The sequence below is a fragment of the Galeopterus variegatus genome, unplaced genomic scaffold, assembly GCF_000696425.1.
Source record: "Galeopterus variegatus unplaced genomic scaffold, G_variegatus-3.0.2 Scaffold1000, whole genome shotgun sequence".
NCBI lineage: Eukaryota > Metazoa > Chordata > Mammalia > Dermoptera > Cynocephalidae > Galeopterus > Galeopterus variegatus.
Window position 1 is genome coordinate 75,520 of NW_007727111.1, and position 22,491 is coordinate 98,010.

Genomic DNA, 22,491 nt, shown 5'->3' on the forward strand with positions numbered 1-22,491 from the left:
AGTGAGCGGGAACCGGTCTGTATGTGGGATCCGAACCCTCGGCGGGAGCGCCGCTACGCTCCCAAGCGGCTCACTGTAGCAGTGCGCCACCGGGCCGGCCCCAAGGGGGTTAGGATTTTCTCCACAGCCTTTGCTACATCTTTACCAATACTTCTCACGGTCTTTTTTGTTATAGCTGTCCCAGTGGGTGTGAAGTGGTATCTCTCTGTGGTTTTGATTTGTATTTCCCTGACGGCAGTGATGTTGAGTATCATTTCATGTGCTTATTGGCAACTTAAACATGTTCTTGGGAGAAGTGTCTATTCGGATCCTTTGCTCATTTTTTAACTTGATTATATGTCTTTATTATTGATTTATAAGAGTTCTTTATATATTCTAGATGCCTTATTTTTTTTATTTTTTTATTTTTTGTCCTTTTTGAGACCGGCCGCACGGCACTCAGCCAGTGAGCGTACTGGCCATCCCTATATAGGGTCCGAACCTGCAGCAGGAGTGCTGCTGCGCTCCCAGCGCCGCACTCTCCCGAGTGCGCCACGGGCTCGGCCTAGATGCCTTATTATCTGCCATATGATTTGCAAATACTTACACCTGTTCTTTGGGTTGGACAGTCCATACTGGCTTTAAAACAGTGAACATATATTTGTGAAAGCACATTTTAAACTCTAGAAAAGAATAAACTTGCATCTCCACGTTTATTAATACAGCTTTATGTAAAATACATTGCTTCATGAAACATTTTTTTGGCTTAGGATGTATACCAAGATGGTCTTCATTGACATTTTAAAAGTGCCTTTGCTTTTGTACTGTTGTTTGAAAAATAGTATATGAGGTAACCTATAAGGTTTCATACCGGTGATCTAGAAATAAATCTTTTTGTTAATGGATTTTAAATCATGGTTTTATTTTCCTCTTGCATTTTCTTTATTCTTTTTTTCTTTTTTTTTGCGGCTGGTGGATATGGGGATCTGAACCCTTCACCTCGGTGTTACTGTTACATTTTCTTATTTGCTACTTTTAGAAGGTAAAATTGGAATTTGGCTTATCTTGGAAATTTTTTACACTTTATATTAGCAATCTCATTACAAGGATTTCAGCCCCATCTTGTGTTCCCCTAAGGCATTTGTACTGTAGCCTCCTTTTCTAATTTGCTTGCTCCCTCATGTTACTACCTCTGGAATTTCTTAAATTCTAAACTTTTAAACTTTAAATCTTAGCCTTTTATTGTCTCTGAAGTAGAGTACTACCTCTGTCTTCATAACGTTGACTAGCTTTGTTGTTCTAACCTGGCTGACATTGAGTTGTTCTGGCAATTTAAGGTGCCTAAAAGAGCTGCTGAGCATAAGATTTCTGACTACTAGCTATTGGAAGAGCCTTGATCTTGCTGGAATTGGTCTAGGATGGTAGAGGAAGAATGAGACTGAAATGGGCCTTGAGAGTTTGAGATGATTATCTGTGGGGTCATTTTTCCTGGGGCCATCACATTACTGTAATAGTCTGTTTGAATTCTTCAAAGGATTTGTTAAAACTGCCAGTTAGTCATTCATGCCAGGTTTATGCTTGTTGTGTATATAATATAGGTATTGTGCTTTATATATATATCTGTGGTGATGTACTGAGCCGGTTTTATTAGCATTAATTTAAGGTGCCCACATTACTCATGAGAAACAGAGAAAATGTGAATTATTAAGCCCATCCCAGGCAAATGCTTTGCCAGTAAAGGCATACAGTGCTACCCTGTGATTTAAATTATGGGGAGACTTTAGGTTATTTTAAAAATAAAAAAGTTCTTTCTGATGTGTTAAAATAGAAACACTTTAAAAATTGTAATTGGAATTAAGTTTAAAATATTTTGGAATATTTGCCATGAGTATAATGCTCAACTTGAAATAAGTTTTCTAAATTAATGCTGAAATATTAAAAATCGCCTAGGCAAGCAAAATTCTATTTGGCTTAAAAATTTTTAACTACATTAGGAATAAGTACTATTCACTTTAATTTATACCCTTTTTTAACTGTTCATAAGTCTTGATTGTAGTTGTTCTTACCCTTTCTAGGTTATAGACTCCTGCCCCTTTAAGAATCTGACCGCTATGAATCCTGTACTCACAGTCATATTCACAAAGTTTAGCACACAATTTTGGTAGGTTCCGAAATCATCTGCATATGAACCTGTGACACCAGATTGACCCCTAATGTTCGGATTTCCCCATCAAAACTGGTGAAAATATTAGTGCCTTTTTAGTCAAGTACCTTTGAAAGAATCCAGCATGTGCTTAGTTAGTTGTAGCTACTTTATTCCACACTTTAAATAATACAATCCCCCATCCAGATTCAAAAATAATAGTACAGTCTGACCATGCAAGTAAGTATTTACTTTCAGATATATTGTTAATCCAGGTTACATCAAGTATAGCATACTTTTTTTTTTTCAATTTCAAACCTTTGGAGAAGATTAAAATACATACACAGAGTGTATATTGTACTCTTTCCTAATCACACTGTATTAGGAGTAGGATATATGTTTGAAATGTTATTAAAATAAAGTTTACATTGAAATAAGGAGGTTTTGGGCCGGCCTGGTGGCGCACTGGAGAGTGTGCCACTTGGGAGCATGGCGGCGCTCCCGCCAAGGGTTTGGATCCCATGTGGAGACCGGTTCCCGCTCACTGGCTGAGCGCGGTGCAGGCGCAACACCGAGGGTTGCGATCCCATTGCCGGTCCCTGGTACGGGCGCGACACTGAGGGTTGCGATCCCGTTACTGGTCAGTAAAAAAAGACAAAAAGGAAAAAAAAAAAAGAAAGAAAGAAGGAGATTTTCTGTACAGTTATTAATTGAAATAGAAGAAAGTAAAATTAAGACCCCATCATGAAACAAATCATAGAAAACATAGTTGCATCTCAATTAACTGGTAGACTTCTATCTTCTGGCTAATTGGGGATTAACTGGAAAACTCTGTGGTTTCCAGCCCTTGTGATTGAAGGTTTTAAAAATATATCAGTGTGCTTTCTCTGGAAGAGGATTTTAACCATTCCCCATCCAAATATATTCCTTGATCATTTCTGTGAACATAAACTGCTAAGATATTGAGCTATGTATACAGTGTATCAGTCCTCAGGCTAATTTATGTTGCATAATTTTGTCTTTCTCCTAAAAAGCATACAGCTAAATTATGATTAATTAAGGTTATATTCTTCTATTTCAGTTTTATTTTAATTCATCAAATATTTTTTGAGCATTGATTGTATACTATAGTGATTATAAGCTTAAGAGTATAGATAGATAGTGCTATCCCACAGAATGTCCTGCAATGATAAGAATGTTCTGTATTTGCATTCTCCAGTAGGGAAGTTTTCAACCACGTGTAGCTAATGAGCTCTTGAAATGAAGCTTACTGAATAGAGGAACAGTATTTTTAATTAAATTTAAGTAGTTACGTGTGGCTAGTGGCTACCATAGTGAACAGAGCAACTCTATGGATCCCAGTTCTGCAGACATACTCCTTATGTAACCTTGAGTGAATTTAACCTCTTTATAAAATGTAAATAATACATACCCTATAGGGGTGTTATCATTCCACGAGTTAAGGTGTATAAGGCATTTTGTATAGTGCCTGGTGTACAGTAAGAACTAAATAAATTTTAGCTATTATTACTCTAATTCTATATTAGGTGTTGTGTAAGTATCACAGAAGGGAATACAATGAAGAGAAATATATAATTCCCATTTTTGCTTGTGTTAAGAAACATTTTTAGGGCTCACCAAAGGATGCTGTTAAGATGATGTGGCATTTCGTATGCGCCTTGCCAGAAAATTCCGACAGCAGGGAGCTTTGTGGTGGACACAGCCTGAGCAGAGGTGGGGAAGCTGAGATGCTTGTGTAGGCAGAGAGACTGGTTTTTTGTTTTAAATTTATTTGTCAATAAGCAGCTTGTTCCATATCTGCACATTAGAGATCTAAAGTCTCTTAAGTACAAAAAGCTAGGTTCCACTCTAAGGATATTAATTTATAGTAATTAAACTCTGTTTTCACCCTCTAAATTATATTTTGGCAGCTGTTATGAAAAAGTATGTGGAAAGTTTTAAATGTTTTAGGTTTAGTGCTTTTTTTTTTTTGTCTTTTTCCGTGTCCGGCAACGGGATTGCAACCCTCGGTGTTGCTCCTGCGCCTCGCTCAGCCAGTGAGTGGGAACCGGTCTGTATGTGGGATCCGAACCCTCGGCGGGAGCGCCACCACACTTCCCAAGCGGCGCACTATCCAGTGCGCCACCGAGCCGGCCCCAGGTTTAGTGCTTTTTATGTGCATGTTATTGCATTAAATTCTCAAACATAACCCATTATGCCACAAGCCCATAAGCCATTATCTGAAATTCTGGAGGCCAGATATGTTTCACTATTCCGAGTTTTTTAGATTTTAGAAAGGTAATATAGCGTAGTGCATGTAACTTCAGACAAGTGTTATTCCAGTAATGAAACATATAGATATTTACATTAAATAGAATAACTAAGGACTATAAATAGTCTCACAAGAATTCTGATCACGTTTTTCTACAAATGGATTCTGAGTTTGGGTTTGGCACCAAAGAAATTATGAAAATTTTCAGTTTTCCAAGAATTAAGAAATCAGATAAGTCTGCCAACATGTATTAGCCATATTTGTGCCACGGTTATTGGTGGAACCTGTATTTATACTCAAGCTTGTCTGGTACTAACTCTCATGTTTTTACCACCTTTTCCACGTAAAAGGGCTAGGCTTGATTGAGAAATTGCCCTTAATGTTATTTCTGTTATGCCGTCCATGGTTTTTACACTTCTTTTTGAACCCTCACTTTGTTTCTTGTTTATTGCCGTATTCTCTGTAACTCCAGCAATGGTGGGTGCTCAGTGAGTGAGTGTTGAATGAATGATTCCACCCACAGATAGGTCTGTTTTTTCATAGCTCCTCTCATGTCAGTAGAGGTTTTCAAGCATAGTAGGATGAAAGGCAGTACATGACATCATTACTTTGTATAATTTGCTTTCTGTCTGGTTTCATGATATAATACAGTCAAAATAGGTCTGCATGAAAATGACTGTATCATTATTACACATGGTGAGAATGATTGTGAAGTCAGCAGGATATATACATTTGTGTGTGTGTGTGTGTGTGTGTGTAATGTGTGTGTGGTTTTTTCCCCTTATTTTTTGGCAGCTGGCTGATGCAGGGATCCAAACCCTTGGCCTTGGTGTTTCAAAGTTGTGCTGTCACCAACTGAGCTAACTGGCTAGGCAGCAGTATATATTGTACTTATGTGGATGTGGGGATGCGACTTGGTACTTCATTTCCTTACTAGATTTACTGTAAAAACACTTGGTTCCTTTTGCATATTTTTGGAATGGTACTCCCTAATTTTATCTAGTGGAAACAGCACTCTTATGTAGGAATTGGAAGAACTGGGTCTAGCTCCAGCTTTGCTAGTCATTATCTGGTCACATGGGAAGTCACAGTTTGGTTTGGTGTCTTGATATCCTGATATCTAAAGTATGTTTGTTTAGGGGGGTGAAAGCTATACTGAGTGTAATTTATGGTAGCCAAGTTTTCATTTGAGCACTACTTACTGGGCTTCTGTGTTGCCCAGGGAAGAACTGCCCCCCAGGTATAACAAAGACCCTCATGACACCCATCTTCTCTGTGTTGCTCCATTGTATGGAATTAGTTCCCTTTCCATTCTGGATTCCCTTTTAGTTCTGTGGCTGTCAGCTGAGGATCAGAAGAATCAGTCTTTAAATTTCAGGCATTATGTGAAGGAGATTTGGAGCAGGGTGCCCATCCCATACCTCATCATGCCTTAGTGAGGATTTTACCTCCATGTTGAAGTTTACATAAACTTCAGAGTACCATTTTGCCCTCCCAGATTTCTCTGACCCTTGTCATCCCTTTCTCCTTAGTTTAACTCATAAAAGTCCTGTGTAGTCTGATCCTACAACCCTTCAGCTTTTCCCAAGGCCCACTCTGCCCTATTGTTGTTCTCTGTGGGGCTGGGATTTAACAGATTCCTTTCTACTCAGTGCCCCTGATGAGGTTTTGTCCTTCCTTACAACTCAGCCCTAGACAAATGCATATCTGGATTCTTGCTCTGGGTAGAACTCACTGAACCAGAAAATTGGGGTGAGGTCACTGCTTGTAAGAGAATACCCACTTCCTTTCTCAGTTTGATAATTAATAGTGGCTGTATCCTGGTAGCAGTATGCATCTCACAAGTCTTTAAGGTACATGGCCCTAGGCAGAGGTCAGAGTACTGTTCTACGTGCAGTTGAGGCAACTGACAGGCATGTAATGGGGCTTTCCGCTTCCTTAGCCACAGGTTTGGACAGGAGAGAAAAACATAGAGATTCCTAGGTGAGGGCACAGCATCATGAATGTGACAGATAAATGGTTACTCCCAGCTGGAGAGAAAAGGAGCAGTGAAAAACGGAACTAATAGCTTGAACTTGGAAACTGATCTTAGATGAAAGTTTATAGACTGATTTACGCTAAGGTTTTAACTTCACTGTTTCCTCACTTGAGAATAGAGCCTTCTAACATAGGTATTTTACCTGTTTGTATGCTGTGCTAACAGTGTGTGGGTACAGGTAACAAAGTAAGATACATCTTGGAGCTGTGGTCTCCAGAGCTTAACAAAAGCCCCAAGACATTATGAAAAGGGATGTTTGTAATTTAAAGAGAGAAAGCAGGAATTTCAGGGCTGAAACATTTCCTAGATTTTTATATTTTATGGCCTAGGGCAAAACCAGCATGATTTCATATTGTTATTTCTCTCCCTAGCTGCTATAACTAAACCCACTTTGGGTTTGTTCTGTATTTATTGTTCTTCACTCATAAAATATTTTCCTAATGCAGCAGACTCACTGGCTTACAACTTAGATAATTTATTTATAAAATTACTTACAACTTAGTATTTATAAAACATCTATAAAATTTATTAAGTAGCACAGTATTTAATTGACTTGGTTATTTTAAAATGTATATCATGGCATATTTAGACCAGAGCCTAACTAACCGTTGCTTTTCACTTCAAAATTTTTGTTAAAGACATTTGAAATTATGCATGAAGAGAAAAATATTCTAGTCATTGGTCAAGTGTGGATATCTAGAATGTAAAGCAAAAACTGGAATCTTGTTTAAAACATACTCCTTTTACATGCTAACGTGTTTTTACCAACTTCATAAGACAGAAGGGATCATTTAGAAGAAATAAGAATTCACTGTCTTTGCTGCCCTGAGCCATCCCAGGTTTGCCAGTCAAGTATTTCCCTTATTCTGGGGCCCCAGGTGATGCCTCACATGAGCTCACATTTCTCTGATTTTCCTTTCTGTTCTTCTCCTTCCTCCTTTGGTGGTCATTCCCTGGGAAGCCACTTGAGGCCAGGGCCTCCTCATCAGTACTGCTAGTGCCCCCAGGTCACACTGATGTCTGCCCAGGGGTCTCCTGGGGCTTCTAAGCATGAACCTTTAAACTGCCAAAAGATGGTGCTATGTTCTTAGAAGAAATGTTCTTGGAAGAACGCTGTCTCACACCAAGAACTATGCTTGTACTTCACATCTCACAGACTCCTGAGAAGTCGTTCCTTCAACTTCTTGCAGCTCCCTTTCTCCAAAGAGCAAAATGGGATTTCTATGGAAGTGTAAGGTTAGGAACCAGTATCTGAAGCCTATTTTCCCTGTAGTGGTTTCCTTCAGGTGCCTGGCAAAAAATTTTGCTCTCTTCAGAGCCAGTAACCAACCAACCAGCCAACCAAACAAACCTTCAAGACCATCCACCACTTCATGAGCCATGCCCAGAAATTTCTGAATCCCACTTATGGTTCAGTTTAGGACTCTGCCTGTATTGACTTAAAAGATGATAGTGAACATTACCCATAGATTGCAAGGTAGTGCAAGTTATCCCATCTACAGCAATTCTGTTGTACTGTTTCCCTCACATCCACTCACTTCACTCTCTAGTCCACAGATCCCCAAAGCTGCCAAGACTGTGACCATGGGACAGAGCAAAGCCCCAGGTGTGAGGGATCAGTTAGCTCTCACCACTCTGTTGTGACTGTCTCAGTGTGGCCCAGTTGTTCTCATATATCTTATATGAAAGGAGGAACTGCATAACTGAACAGTCACTTTTGAGAGTGAATGGGGGACATTATTAACATTTATGTCAGGAAAATAAATATATTGTCACCCTAAATATGAATGAGCTATAATTTAAACATTAAAAACCTTATTTTTAACATTTTTGCCTACTTGTACAGCCATGTGATAAAACTTGATTATTCCTGTTTTTTAAAAAGTCTGGATTGCTTGCCTACAAGTTTATTTCTTAGCTCAATTGCTTCATGGATTTATCCTATCTGTTAGTATTAATTTCTAATCATAACTTGATTTTTTAAAAATCCCCACTAACTAGAATGTTTTTATTTTAATTTTCAATGCAGATGCAGAGTTTGCAGGGTGGTACAGAAGCCATAGCCCAACTGGATCAGTTAGAATCTGATTATTATGATCTGCAACTTCAGTTGTATGAAGTACAGTTTGAAATCTTGAAGTGTGAAGAGTTACTATTGACAGCACAACTGGAAAGCATCAAAAGACTTATATCAGGTATAGTGTACATTTAACCACATAAGTCCACAAAAGATTTAATACATGGGGAAAATGCATGTGGATGCCAGCTATGTCTTCTATCCAGTCTTTTAAAAAAGTCTTAACTTAAAAGAAACCTTTTAAAGGAGCTCCTGAAGTCAAACAAAAGTAGTTCAATGGATTCAGCAATGTTACTTTATGTTGTTTTTGGTTACCTGTGTAAAATACTTACTTTGTAAAGATTGCTTCAGCCAGAATCTAGATTTTCAAAAATTCTGAATTTTATGGGGGTGGGCCGGGTGGTGTTGGTGTCTAGCATTTCTTGAGCACTTACCGTGTGCCAGACACTGCTAAATACTTTGCATACATTCACTATATGGGCTGTAATTTCTTTTCTTTCTTTTTTTTTTTTTCCCAAGATGACCGGTAAGGGGATCTTAACCCTTGACTTGGTGTTGTCAGCACCACGCTCAGCCAGTGAGCGAACCGGCCATCCCTATATGGGATCCGAACCCGGGGCCTTGGTGCTATCAGCACCGCACTCTCCCGAGTGAGCCACTGGCCGGCCCATGGGCTGTAATTTCAAAGAAGCTCAAGAGGTAATTGCTTTGCTTGAGGTAACAGAGCCAGGAAATGGATTAGAACCCTGTTCTTTTTGGCTCCACAGTTCATGCTCTTAACTACTTACTCCTTGTTGCCATTCTGTAACAGAAAAGAGAGATGAAGTGGTATACTATGACACTTATGAAAGCATGGAGGCCATGCTGGAGAAGGAAGAGATTGCAGCATCTGTGCACTTACAGAGAGAAGAGCTGCAGAAACTTCAGCAGAAAGCACGCCAGCTGGAAGCAAGACGTGGACGGGTTTCAGCCAAGAAAGCCTACCTCAGAAATAAAAAGGTATTTAATCTTGCTTGTCTTCATTACTTCATCCTTGATCCATACCTAATAATTCCAATTGGATTTGTCACTAATACTTGCATAGCTTTTGAAATTAAGTAAGATTTACCTTTTTTCAGTCCATTATATTATATATGGTCCTCTGAAAATCGCCCTCTTAATGCCTTAGAACAGCCAGTGGTGATATGCTCTTTATCTTCAACCACCCTGAAGTTGACTCTGCTGAGGAGCATGATTATAGGATCTATAATGCAATTCTTAGCAGGTTCTAGCACTATCCTTTGAAAAAGGTTTTAGGGGAGAATGAAATGTAAATAAGATTTTAGAAAAGCAAACTTTTTAGAAATATTAGAAGCAGTGCTTTATATATTACTTTTGGGTATGTAATGCAGTAACATAAAGACTACTTGGTGTCTGTGAACCTGAAAGTTTCAAAAGCATTTTTTGAAAATGCTATACAATCCAGACAAAGTTAAAAGTCTGATTCATTTTAATTTAGCAATATGCTAGTCACTTTGTTAGACTTGGATACGAAGATGAGCAAGGCACAGTCCCTGTTCTTCCAGTCTTCTAGAGAAGGCAAACCAGGTACAGGTGAGTGCTCTGCCTGCTGACAGTAGAACTGGAGAATGGAATGAGGAAACCCTTCTTGGAGAAGGTGACACTTGGTCTTCATTCTAATGTCTGTGAAAGAAAGTGAGCCAAGATGCTGGTACCGTACATTCATGCTTTATTAAAGGAAAAGAATCTGTTGGGCTGTGCTCAAAGTGATGGGCAGCCTGGGGCTGCCCTCAAAATGGAAGGCAGCACCAGGTGTGGGGGTGGTAGAGCTTATGTAGGGCACCAACGGTTGGCTGATACAATAAAGGAGGGGCATCATGCTAATATGGAAACTGCAACCAGGGTGGAGAACTTCGCCCTTGTGGAAGCAAAATGGTTTCTGTTTAAGTCACCAGGCTTCTCATAAAGGGAAGGGAGGAGGGGTTTGGTGCTGGAGTGTAAGACAAGGCCAGCGGCTATTTTGTGCTTATTGTGTGCACAGTGGCGCCAGTCACATCCAAAATCCATCAGTCTGAATAGAAATTTGCCAGGTTGATTGTGTTGGGGCATAATTCCAAGCAGAACAAAACAGTGCTTAGCAAAGACACTGAAGCATAAAATAGCAAGGCTTGTCAGGGCACTATACATGGTAAGATGTGCTGCAATGACCAGGTTATGGAAGTTTTGGTGACTCTTCACAGCAACGCAGGGTGTCATGTGGCAGATGGCTTAGTAGAGAAAGGGAACTTTCTCATGCGCTCTCCTTTTAAAGCCATCAGAACCACACCCATGACCACCATTAGACCATCAATGGATTAATCCATTCACTAGGGCATGATCCTCACAATCTAATCAGTTCTTCAAGGTCCCACCTTTTAATTACCATGAAAGGATTTCCCACCCTCTTAACACTGTTACAGTGGGGATTAGGTTTCTCATACATGGACCTTGAGGGACACAATTCAATCCATAGCACCACTCTAACAAGCATGGGCTTTGTTTTGAAGGTAGTGTAAATTATTTAAAAGTTTTAGGCGAAGGGCTAATATGAACAGTTCACATTTTAGAAAGATACAGCTACATGAAAAATCAGTTATAGGGAGAAGAGACTGAAAGGTTCTGATTGGAAGGTGTCATTATCCTCAGTCCTAATAAGGTTGAGATGTTTAGAGTATGAACTGAAGTAATGGCAGTGCAGTTGGTCAGGAATGGACAAATCTGAGAAGTGTCCAAATCTGATACTTTCCAGAAGTAGACTGTCAATAGGATTTGGTGGTTTCTGGTGAAAGAGAGAGGAGGAGCTATTCTCCATTAGTTCTCAGGTTTCAGGACTGGGAATTTGAGTGGATGGTGGAGGAAGAGCACATTCGGGTTAGAAGTGATGAGCTAAGTTTTAGACTTGCATATCAGTAGTCTTAGGGCATCCAGGTGGAGATGACTATGAAACAGTTGGGCATCTGAGTCTTGTAATATAAGAGTGGATGAGATGGTCCCCAGAAGAAGGTATTGAGTAGGTGATTCTTTGAAGTGATGGGGTTGGGTCAGGGGCTGATAGGAAAGAGCAAGAGGGAGGTAGTGGAGAATGATAGATGGATAGTTTGAAAAAAGGCTTTATTATACTTAATATTATAATTCAGAAAACCCAGTACAACCAAACATTCTTTGGCGGGGGGTGTGAATACATTGGAAAGGGCACAAGTTAGGACAGATTGAGCTGCTCTGATGTAGTGAGAAGAGGGGCCTTGGGAAAGAACCCTGGGGACCATTTGAGCATGTGTGCAGAAGATGGGGATCCAAGAGAAAAAGCAGTGGAGGTTAGAAGAAGTAGGACAGTGTGAAGTCATAGCAGTGAAGAAGAGAGATGATGCCACACAGCGGAGTGGTCAGCAGTGTCAGGTGCTGCAGAGAGGTCAAGGCAGATAAGAAATGAGGCAGCTCTGTGACATTTGGTATTTGAAACTATTGAGTCCTTATGATGAGAGTGTGAGGGAGAGGGGCCAAAAGGTAGATCACAGTGGTCAGAGAGGGAGTGCAGCAGAGGTTTTGAGTACAGACCAAAGAGATGGCAGAGGGAGCTGACTGCACAACAGATAGGTGGTGAAGGGGAGTAACTTTGGTGAAGAAGGCACACAAAGGCGTGTCTTCTTCTAGTGGCATTAAGAGCCTGAATCAGACCCAACTCTTCTCTCCACTCTTCCATCATTGGCATGCATTAGCTCACATCAATTTAATCAGTATTCTTCATTCTTCATTTTTATGTTAATCTAACACTGAGGTGAGGATCTCAGCCCTGGAGAATCTGTCCATTTACTCTTGTGCCCCTGCCCTCCAAGCCCACCAACTGAGGTGGCAGAAATGCAGAGGGAAGGAGGAGTGACATAAGAAGGCTGAAAAGAGAGGAAACTGGAAACACTAAGTCCTAAAAAGAAAGGTAGTGAGAAGATCAAACAGATAAAAAAGATAAAAATATGCCTCTCCATGTAATATCATCGTATGTTCCCTTGTTTACATATTGACATGCCCAGGGTCACCGGTTCCTTGATTTCTCTGGCATCCATAGTAAGATTGCATACCCAGGAATAGTTCTGAGTAGAAGCAAATCATGCCCTGTCTTGCCTCTTGAAAGAGCAGAGATAGTGTCTGGCTGTACTGGAAGACTGGAAGTCAGTGCTTTGTGAATAAATGTTTCAAGAAGAGAAATAGATATAACATTGTTCTTCATGTATTTTATTTTTAATTCTCCCAGTAGCCAAATGAGGTAATCCCTTGCCTGAAACATATAAAGCTCAGAAAATCAGAAGCATTTTTATATTTTATTTGGTGGCTAAAACAGACCTGAAATAATGTGGCTTTATTGTCATAATCTAACTAACTTTGACTATTCATACATTTCACTGCAAAAATAGTAGTATTACTTATTATGAGGTACTTCTTCAGATCCTACTCAAGTTATTAGGTAATATGTATACAATAAGCCACCATTCTAAAATATGAAAAAAATTGATTTTCTAAACACATCTGAGCTCTGGAAAAAGGATTGTGGACCTGTAGTCTCATTTTATAACCAAAGGAACCAAGCCTTCTGGTAGTTAAGTAAATCACCCAAGGAAAAGCAGTTGGTATGGGGCAGGGGTAGGATCCTAAACTAGGTCTTCGTGGCTCAGAAGCCTGAGTCACTATGTCATGACACCATCTAATGCTACCTTTGTTTTTCTGACTGCACTGGACAGATTTTTGTTAGGCAGTAGAGTGAACCAGAGTGGGTAAAGAACAATATGGAAATATTTTGCTTTATGATACAGTTTACTGACTTTAAAGGTTATTATATGCTTTTCTCTGATTAAAAGTGATTATTTTGGTACAGCTTTGAGAATGTTGGAAACTAATGTTACATTTTTATCAGGAAGACTTCTAATGGTAGTTACATTAGGAAAGACATGGGAAAGTAAAGATTTAGCTTGGTGCCACTAAAAGTTGCTGCTAAAATCAGATTATAGTGCATTATTTTATAAAGAAGCACATATCTTCTATTTTATTATGAAATAATTGTAAAAATCTCTTATTTTATATTGTAAAATATAAAAGCGCGTGTCTCCTCATTGATTGTAAAAATCTCCTATTTTATATTCTGAATACAGTATATACATACTTTTTAAAAAAATTATAATTTTGACTTTCTAGTTTTGAAGGTATATTTTATCTCTGACATCTATGACCAGAGGATCCACATCTCATGATATTGCTTAAGCCAGTCTGGACAAAATCATGGTCTTTTTTTTTTTTTTAAAGATGACCAGTAAGGGGATCTTAACCCTTGACTTGGTGTTGTCAGTACCACGCTCTCCCAAGTGAGCTAACCAGCCATCCCTATATTGGGATGCGAACCTGTGGCTTTGGTGTTATCAGCACCACACTATCCCAAGTGAGGCATGGGCCTGCCCTAAAATCATGGTCTTTAACTCATCAAAGAGAGCTTAAGAATACAAACTTTAAGCCTACAGTTGTATATTCTTTTTTTCCCAAATTTGTTTAAGAGTAAATGAGATTAAGAATCTTATGGCCGTAGATGTCAGAGGTGGAAAAGATCTTTGAGATTATCTAAGGGCACCCCCTTCCACTCCACTTTGCCCCATCCACCCCCCTCCAAAAAAAGAGAAATCAGGAGGTCTAGAGAAGCTAATACTTTAATGGAAGAGTCTGTATAAGATCCTGATTATTTGGCTTATACCACTTTGGTAGTCCAGAGGAGAAACAAGAGATGGTTTACTTGGTACTTTGCTGTGCAGGTATATATTAAGATTAAAATTTGTCAAATAAACCTTGGTGTGGTGTTGAGTCTTTCAAGTTTCACTTTGTATTAAAACATGTTTCATGCATTTATAGGAAATTTGCATTGCAAAACACAATGAAAAATTCCAACAGCGCTTTCGGAGTGAAGATGACTATAGAACCCATCACACAGTACAGCTGGTAAGTTTGGACTCTCGGGGACTTGGAACAATACTTCATTACACATTTCTCAAAGTGGATAAAAGCTGAGGATACAGAGGCAAAATTGAGTATACGGAGAGTTTTTATACCCCCACCGACACACACAGCCTTTTTTCCCATCAACATCCATTCACTTATTGAAGGACATCTTGGTTGCTTCCAAGCCTTGGCAATTGTGAATACAGCTGCTATAAAACATCCATGCAGGGTTTTTTTTCTGTTTGTTTTTTTGGCAGCTGACCAGCATGGGGATCCAAACTCTTTTTTTTTTTTTTTGTCTTTTGTCTTTTTTCCGTGTCCGGCAACGGATTGCAACCCTCAGTGTTGCCCCCGTACCGGACCGGGACCGGCAACGGGATCGCAAGCCTTGGTGTTGCTCCCGCGCCTCGCTCAGCCAGTGAGCGGGAGCCGGTCTGCACGTGGGATCCGAACCCTCGGACAGGAGCGCCGCCGCGCTTCCCAAGCGGCGCACTATCCAGTGCGCCACCGGGCCGGCCCGGGGATCCAAACTCTTGACTTTGGTGTTATAACAGCATGGTCTAACCAACCGAGCTAACCAGCCAACCCCCAATTTTGGTATATGTGCTGCAAGAGCAAGCACCCTGCAGAGTTTTTTGTGCACATATGTTTCAGTTCATTTGGGTAAATATCAAGGAGTGCAGTTGCTGGATAAGTATGGTAAGACTATAATTAGTTCTGTGAGAAACTGCCAAACTGTCTAACAAAGTGGTCGTTCCATTTTGCATTCCCAACGGCAATGAATGAGAATTCTGATTATTTCACATTCTCTCCAGCATTCGCAATCATCAGCGTTTTGGATTTTAGCCTTTCTAATAGGTGTGTAATGGTATCTCATTATTTTAGTTTTCAGTTCCCTAATGGCATATAATCTTGAGCATCTTTTTATACACTTATTTGCCACCCGTATATCTTCTTTAGTAAGGTGTTCATATCTTTTGCTCATTTTTTATTTTTATAATTAAAACAACTTTTTGCTTTTTAAAATTTTTATTCTATTCTATTTTATTTTTTGCTCATTTTTTAACTGGGTTTCTTGTTTTCTTATTGTTGAGATTTAGCAGTTCTTTGTCTGTTTTTTGAATAACAGATTTTTTCTTTTTTCTTTTTTTAAAAGATGACCATTAAGGGGATCTTAACCCTTGGCTTGGTGTTGTCAGCACCATGCTCAGCCAGTGAGCAAACCAGCCATCCCTGTATAGGATTCGAACCTGTGGCCTTCATGTTGTCAGCACCGCACTCTCCCGAGTGAGCCACGGGCCGGCCATCTTTATCAGATTTTTTTTTGTAAATATGTTCTCCTAGTGTGTAGCTTGTCTTCTCATTCTCTTGACATTGTCTTTCACAGAGCAGTTAATTTTTTCCATAAATTTTAAAATTATTTTTTAATTGACATGCAATAATTTACCTATGTATGGGTTACAGAGTGATATTTCAATACATATATCTAATGTGTAATGATCAAATCTGGGTAATTAAGCATATCCATCACCTTAAACATTTATCCTCTTTTTGTGTGTTGAGAACATTTGAAATCTTCCCCAGAAGTTTTTAATATTAACTAAGTCTAGCTTATCAGTTCTTTCTTTCATGGATCATACCTTTGGTGTTTCTAAAAAGTCATCACCAAACCCAAAGTAATCTAGATTTTCTCTCGTTACCTTCTAGTAGTTTTATAGTTTAGTGCTTTACATGTATATGATCCATTTTGAGTTAATTTTTTGAAGATTATAAGATCTATGTCTGGATTTTTGCCAGGGGGGTGGGGGTGGTGGCATGTGGGCATCCTGTTATTCCAGCACCATTTGTTTAAAAAACTATCCTTTCTCCATTGAATTGCCTTTGCTCCTTTGTCAGAAATCATCTATCTGCATGTGTGGGTCTATTTTGGGGCTCTCTATTCTGTTCTGTTGTTTTGCCTGTCATATAAACTTTAGAATCAGCTTTTTGATACCCACAAAGTAACTTGCTGGAATTATGATTGGGATAACACCAGATTTATAGATCAAGTTGAGAAGCGATGTCTCAACAATTTTTTTGTTTGTTTTTGGCAGCTGGCTGGTTCAGGGATCTGAACCCTGGCCCTTGGTGTTATCAGCACTACGCTCTAACCAAGTGAGATAACCAGCCAGCTCTTTTATCAGAGTTTTATAATATTCCTCATATAGATGTTGTACCTATTTCGTTAGGTTTATACCTGCGTATTTCTTCTTCCCCTTTTGGCAGGGAGTGTTAATGCAATTAGTATTATGTTTTTAATTTCAGACTCCAATTGTTTCTTGCTAGTATGTTAGAAAACAACCAAATTTTGTATATAAACCTTGCTGTAACTGCTTATTCTAGGATTTTTTTTATTACAATTTTCTTTGAGGTATTCTACATAGACAATCATGTCATCTGTGAACAAAGACAGTTTTACTTCTTCCTTTCCAATCTGTATACCTTTTATGTCCTTTTCTTATTGCTAGGACCTCCAGTATGATGTTGAAAAGGAGTGGTGAGAGGGGGCATCTTTGCCTTGTCCCTCTTCATAGCAGGAAAGCTCAAGTTTCTCACTATTAAGTATGGTATCTGTAGGTTTTTGGTAGATGTTCTTTATAGAAGTTCACCTCTATTCCTAGTTTGCCGAGAGCATTAGTTCACTTTATGTAAAATTACATTAGAAACCTTCTTCCATTTTCAGTATTGCTGTACATAATCATGCCTACAATATATTATCCTGATAGTATTTTTTTCTGACACATATATCTTAAATTAGTCAACACCAGAAAATATTTAATTAAATACCAGAAATGCCAACATGACCATATCACTGTATTTAAAATTTTTTCTTTCTTTAGCATCACACTAAAGGCCAACGGGCTTACATTTGTCTCTATTACCCCTTAAGGTCATTCTGGCACATTTTAGCTAAAGCTGTCCCTTACTCTTGGTTTTAAACACATAAAATTAGCCAAACTGCCATAAACTTAAGATTCCCTTTCTCCTGCTAGCTAGAAATAGCAAATTAATTAATGCACTTTTATTTTTCATTAATATCTTACTAGGTCAGAAAGTGCTTTGTATGATTAGACAAGTGGCCAGCATAATAGTTAGGTGAATAAGGATGCCCCTACTATAACCATCTGTACCTGCATTACCAGCTTGTTATTGAGGAATTGTTCTTTTTTACATGAAGATTTTGGCTTCTGATGAAATGCTAATGCTTTGATGGAGGAAGTAACTAATTAACTTTTTTAAATGAGTAATATTATTTCTCAAAGAGTTTTGCGGGGCAAAGAGAGGTGAAAATGAGAAAATTGGAACTTAAGGGAATCTCAAAGATAAATGTCATCTGCCCTGGAATTTTGCCTAATTCCAGCCTCCGGTGGAATATCCAGTTATCCAAGAATGAATCCAGTCATCTTTCACACACATAGGTAAAGGAAAATGAAAGTTGTTTTAGGTCAAAATAGATCATTGTTTTTCAAAGCTAGTTTTAAACCACCTTTATCAGAATCTCTTAGGTGGTAGATGTTTAAAATGTATGTCCCTAGATGCTAACCTTATTATTTCAACAATTTTCCCTAGAAATCCTTGAAATTAAATATGTAAGTCTAAGGAAGTTTAATTTTGACAGTAAACTTTCCAGAACAAGATAGTTAAAGAAAACATGATGACTACATGCTTATTACCATTATTTTTGTTTTATTAGCTCAGAGATAAATTGGATAAGAGAAGAAAATCGTGGTCAGGAAACAAATCAATTTTCACCATGAAAAAATGCTTTCTTATTTTTTGTAACCACACTCATAACTCCTGGGCTTCACTTCAAGAAAGCACACATGGAATACTTTGAAGCTGTAGTTTATGGACACTGTGATCAGAACTTTTTATTTTTCTCACAATGACTTCTTTTAGCACTACTTAATTCCTCCATGCTCTGGTATAATGTTCCCATCCAGTAACTGCCCCTCCAACCCTGCCCCGCCCCAAAGTAAATTAACTTCATTTTACAGAGTCATTAAGTGACTTTCCCAAGGTTGTCAAGGTAGTTAAGGGGGGAAGTGGTATTCAACCCAGGCCTGTCTGTTACCAGCTATGCTCTTAAGTATAATACCACTGTACTATGCTCTGCTCTATAGAGATTTGATTTCCCCACACAAGCTAATCAGTTTATGCCTCAGGAGTCTGAATCTTTCCCTTCTCTTTCCATCTTGGGTCTTTTAGATTATAGTAAGTCCTGACTTTGTGTCTACCAGCTGACAAGACCAATAGGCTTATTAATCAGTTAATTTATCTCTGAACTCCATATCCAGCTGTTTTATACATTATGTTTAGAGATGCAGATTCACAATTGAAAATTCAAACTAAGTATCTCTTAAATAACGTTTTTTTCTCAACAACTGAGCACCAACATCTACTGGATAAAATATTCTTCTCTAAGTATAGAAAAATCTAATCACCCCTAGAATCAGTGCTTACTCTCTAGGACTTAGACTCTTTGTCCCCTTGGGCATTCATGGCATATATCTGGATGTGGAAAGCTGCACATTCACTCCCGATTCCAGATGGTTACCAGATGTGCACATGAGGTTTTAACAGTTCCTTCCTTTTGCTGACTCAGCTGTGTGAGAGGGTTGTATATTCCCACTATGTGAATGGAAGTGAGCATGGAGTCCGGGTGAGGAGGTGGGATGTGTTCTTGCCTCACTATGTCCTTGAGCCATTGTAAGCTTTGCTTTCTACAGGGGAGAATCCACATGGAACCTTTACAAATCTGCTTTTAATGCAGAGCTCATGTCATATCTTCTCTTTGTTTTCCCATTAAGATTATATATAGCAAGTCTTCTGGTATCTGGGACTATTGAGAGATGCTTGATTTTTTTTTTTTTCTTTTTAATCTAGTAATAAACGGTCTTTGAGAATTCTTACGACCTACTCTTAAGAGAACTCTCTAAAGGCAAAAGGTCATTCTGGCCTTCTATAAGAGGAAGAGATCAAAGAACGTTCTTCTTTACTCACCATTAACTTTTTGGCCCCCCCGCTCCACCCCCAACCAATGAGCTCATCTGCATCCAAAGGATCTAAGACACAGAAAGTGAAACTGATCTCTGCTGTGGGTGATAGTTACATCCCTTTAGAGAACAGGTGGGCTATCCTGGCACTCTTCTAACTACAGATCAGTCAACTGTCCTTCAACCATAAGGTTAATAGAACACTACTTGCAGTCTTCATCGTTCTGCCAAGAATTTCACTTTAGTCCTTGACACTGTCTCAGCTTAACTTCCTATAGTGATGGGCTGCACAATTTCTCAAAAAAAGTATTTATATATGGGTTAAGCTTGCTGTTCTGAAGATAGTGTGTGCTGTTACCGAAGCAGTTCCTCCTTGACACAAATCCAGGTTAAGTGTGTGTCTTAATACCTCATTAGATTGTTTCTTCTCCCCAATCCCTAACTCCAAAGTGCTTTCCTCTTGCGCTCCCAGTATGGATTAATGGTACCAACATCCATCCAATGATACTCAGGTTAGATAACTTGAACTCCTCTTTCTCACCACCTCCACCAGGGTCAGATGTCTTCCTTGGTGCTTGACAGCACTAAACCCCATTAAACATACCTACTTCTCACCTTTACTCAGATATAGCTCTGCTTTTTTTTTTAGTGCTTAATAAGGTACCTGGATGGAGTGATAATCAGTATGTTTGGTGAAAGAATGGAATTTCTTTATCTGAAGCAGTCTTTTCCCTGCCATTTTACTGTCTTAGATATTTTAACATGCTGTATGACTTTTTCTGTATGATCTTAAAAAGTTTTCTTGGTTTTACTTAATATTTTCTGAGTTAGTCCTATTATCTAACCAAGGTTTTTTTGTTGTTGAATAAATGAATTTGATCATATATCAGATGTTAAAAACATACCTTCACTGCTACTTTTAAAATCCTTCTATTATGTGTAGTTTTTTTTTTTTGTCTTCTGTCTTTTTCCGTGTCTGGCAACGGATCGCAACCCTCAGTGTTGCCCCCGGACCGGGGACCGGCAACAGGATTGCAACCCTCGGTGTTGCTCCCGCGCCTCGCTCAGCCAGTGAGCGGGAACCGGTCTGTATGTGGGATCCGAACCCTCGGGCGGGAGCGCCGCCGCACTTCCCAAGCGGCGCACTTATCCAGTGCACCACTGGGCCGGCCCTATTATGTGTAGTTTTAATTAGTAGCTTGCAAAATAGTTTCTCAATCATTTTTTATACTTAAAAAAAAACCTTATCATGTTTATAAAAAGAGTTACATGATCAGTATAAAAGGTTAAAACGGTGAGGGGAAAAATTACAAAGAAAGAAAATCCACACCAAAATCCATTTACATTTAACAGGAAAACCTAAATGAATCTGAAAGAACTACTGGAATTTACATAAATTTCTTGACGACAAGATGATGATTTGGAAAATGATTTGAGTGTTGGTATCATAGTTTTAAATTGTTTCAACTTTAGACTCATACTGTGAAAGATGAAGAAATTATTGTCCTTATATTTTCTCCCACCTTCCTTTTCCCTTTACCTCCCAATATGCTATGAACCTTTGTCATGTGAAAATAATTAGGTAAACTTTTAATTCTTGGCCATATAGTAATAATTCCCAGAGTTGTTTAGATTCCGTTTTATATTTACATGGATTTAATGCTTAGTGCTAGACCTCTTAACACAGCTTCTCCATTCCTATAGACTCTCTATTGAGTTTATCTTGATTCATCTTGGAGTTGGTTAGATTTCATTAAGGTACTCTTTCAGGAAGGTTTCATGGTTGCTGTATTTTCTTAGTTCTTGCATGTTTTAAGAATGCCTGTTCATTTCTTTTCAACATAAAGGATAGTTTGGTTGGGTCATATAGTCATTTTCTCCCCATCAAAATTTTGGAGACATTGCCACACTATCTTGTAGCATTGAATGTTGAAGTGGAGGGGTCCGAGGCCCTCCAACCCCATGTGACACTTGATTTTTTTGCCTAACACCCAAAAGAGTCTTTCTTTATTCTGGAAGTCTAGTAACTCTACCAGGTGGTGATTGTGCATCAAGTTTTCCTGAATCTGTTAAGTTTTCTCTTTAAATAATACTAATGGTGTCCACATCAGATTCTGTCTGATGTTTTCTTCTAGCTAATTGTTACCTTTCTGTTCTTTTTTTGTTTGTTTGTTTGATGTCTTCAAGGCAGTCTCCAGGGCCTGTTTTCAGACATATCTTGGCTTCTGTTGTTGCTTTCATTTAATAGCTGTCACCATGCTCCCACCATGTATGAAAGTAGAGATCCATGTAACCCCCTTTGCCATTCATGAGGCCCATGTGGTTCCTTGTGTGATTTGTGGAAAGCCCTTATGTCACAGGCTGTCTCTGTTGATATTTGGAGATCGTTGCATGTCCTCCTTCCTTTTCCCTACCTCAAACCTGCAGTTTCCCTTCAAATGGGGGGTGGGGACAGATTGAAATATTTTTTGTCTTGTTTTTCCTCTTGGTCAAAATTTTATTGATTTTGGCAGGTATTTATCGTAATTTGTTGCTTGAGATTGATATCATCTTGTTTTATTTGAAGGTAGTTTTTCTTCTCTAATTTTCTTTGTTTTCAATTAATTTAAAGGAAGGAAAGAAGGGTTAAGATTGCCTTTACTCCACCTTTATTTCAAAGGTGCCTTGTCCATTATTCAGTTTAATAATTCTTCTAATGGTAGTTCATTTAAATGACTTGAAGAATGATAGTATCATTGCCCTGGAAGCATTTTCCGTCTTTATTAGTGGGGTTTTTTTTTTTTTTTTTTTTTTTTTTGAATTTTTTTGAATTTTTGGGTTTTTTTAACCTTATGCCTCTCTTAGTTTTGGGTACATGCTAATTTATTTTCAGGCACTGACTGAGAGTTTTTTTTTTTTTTTTTTTTTTTTTTTTTTTTTTTTTTTTTTTTTTTTTTT

At 38.6% G+C, this 22,491-nt stretch overlaps 1 protein-coding gene across 1 annotated transcript in view; it reads left to right on the forward strand.

The window, feature by feature from the left end:
* The window catches only part of LOC103591652 (junction-mediating and -regulatory protein), a 52,520-nt gene that overhangs the window by 17,698 nt on the left and 12,331 nt on the right, over positions 1 to 22,491 (forward strand). Inside the window, exons 4-6 of the mRNA XM_008574146.1 lie at positions 8,462 to 8,627; positions 9,321 to 9,508; positions 14,432 to 14,518. Coding sequence (XP_008572368.1) covers positions 8,462 to 8,627; positions 9,321 to 9,508; positions 14,432 to 14,518 — 441 coding nt within the window. The remainder of the gene's footprint in view (positions 1 to 8,461; positions 8,628 to 9,320; positions 9,509 to 14,431; positions 14,519 to 22,491) is intronic.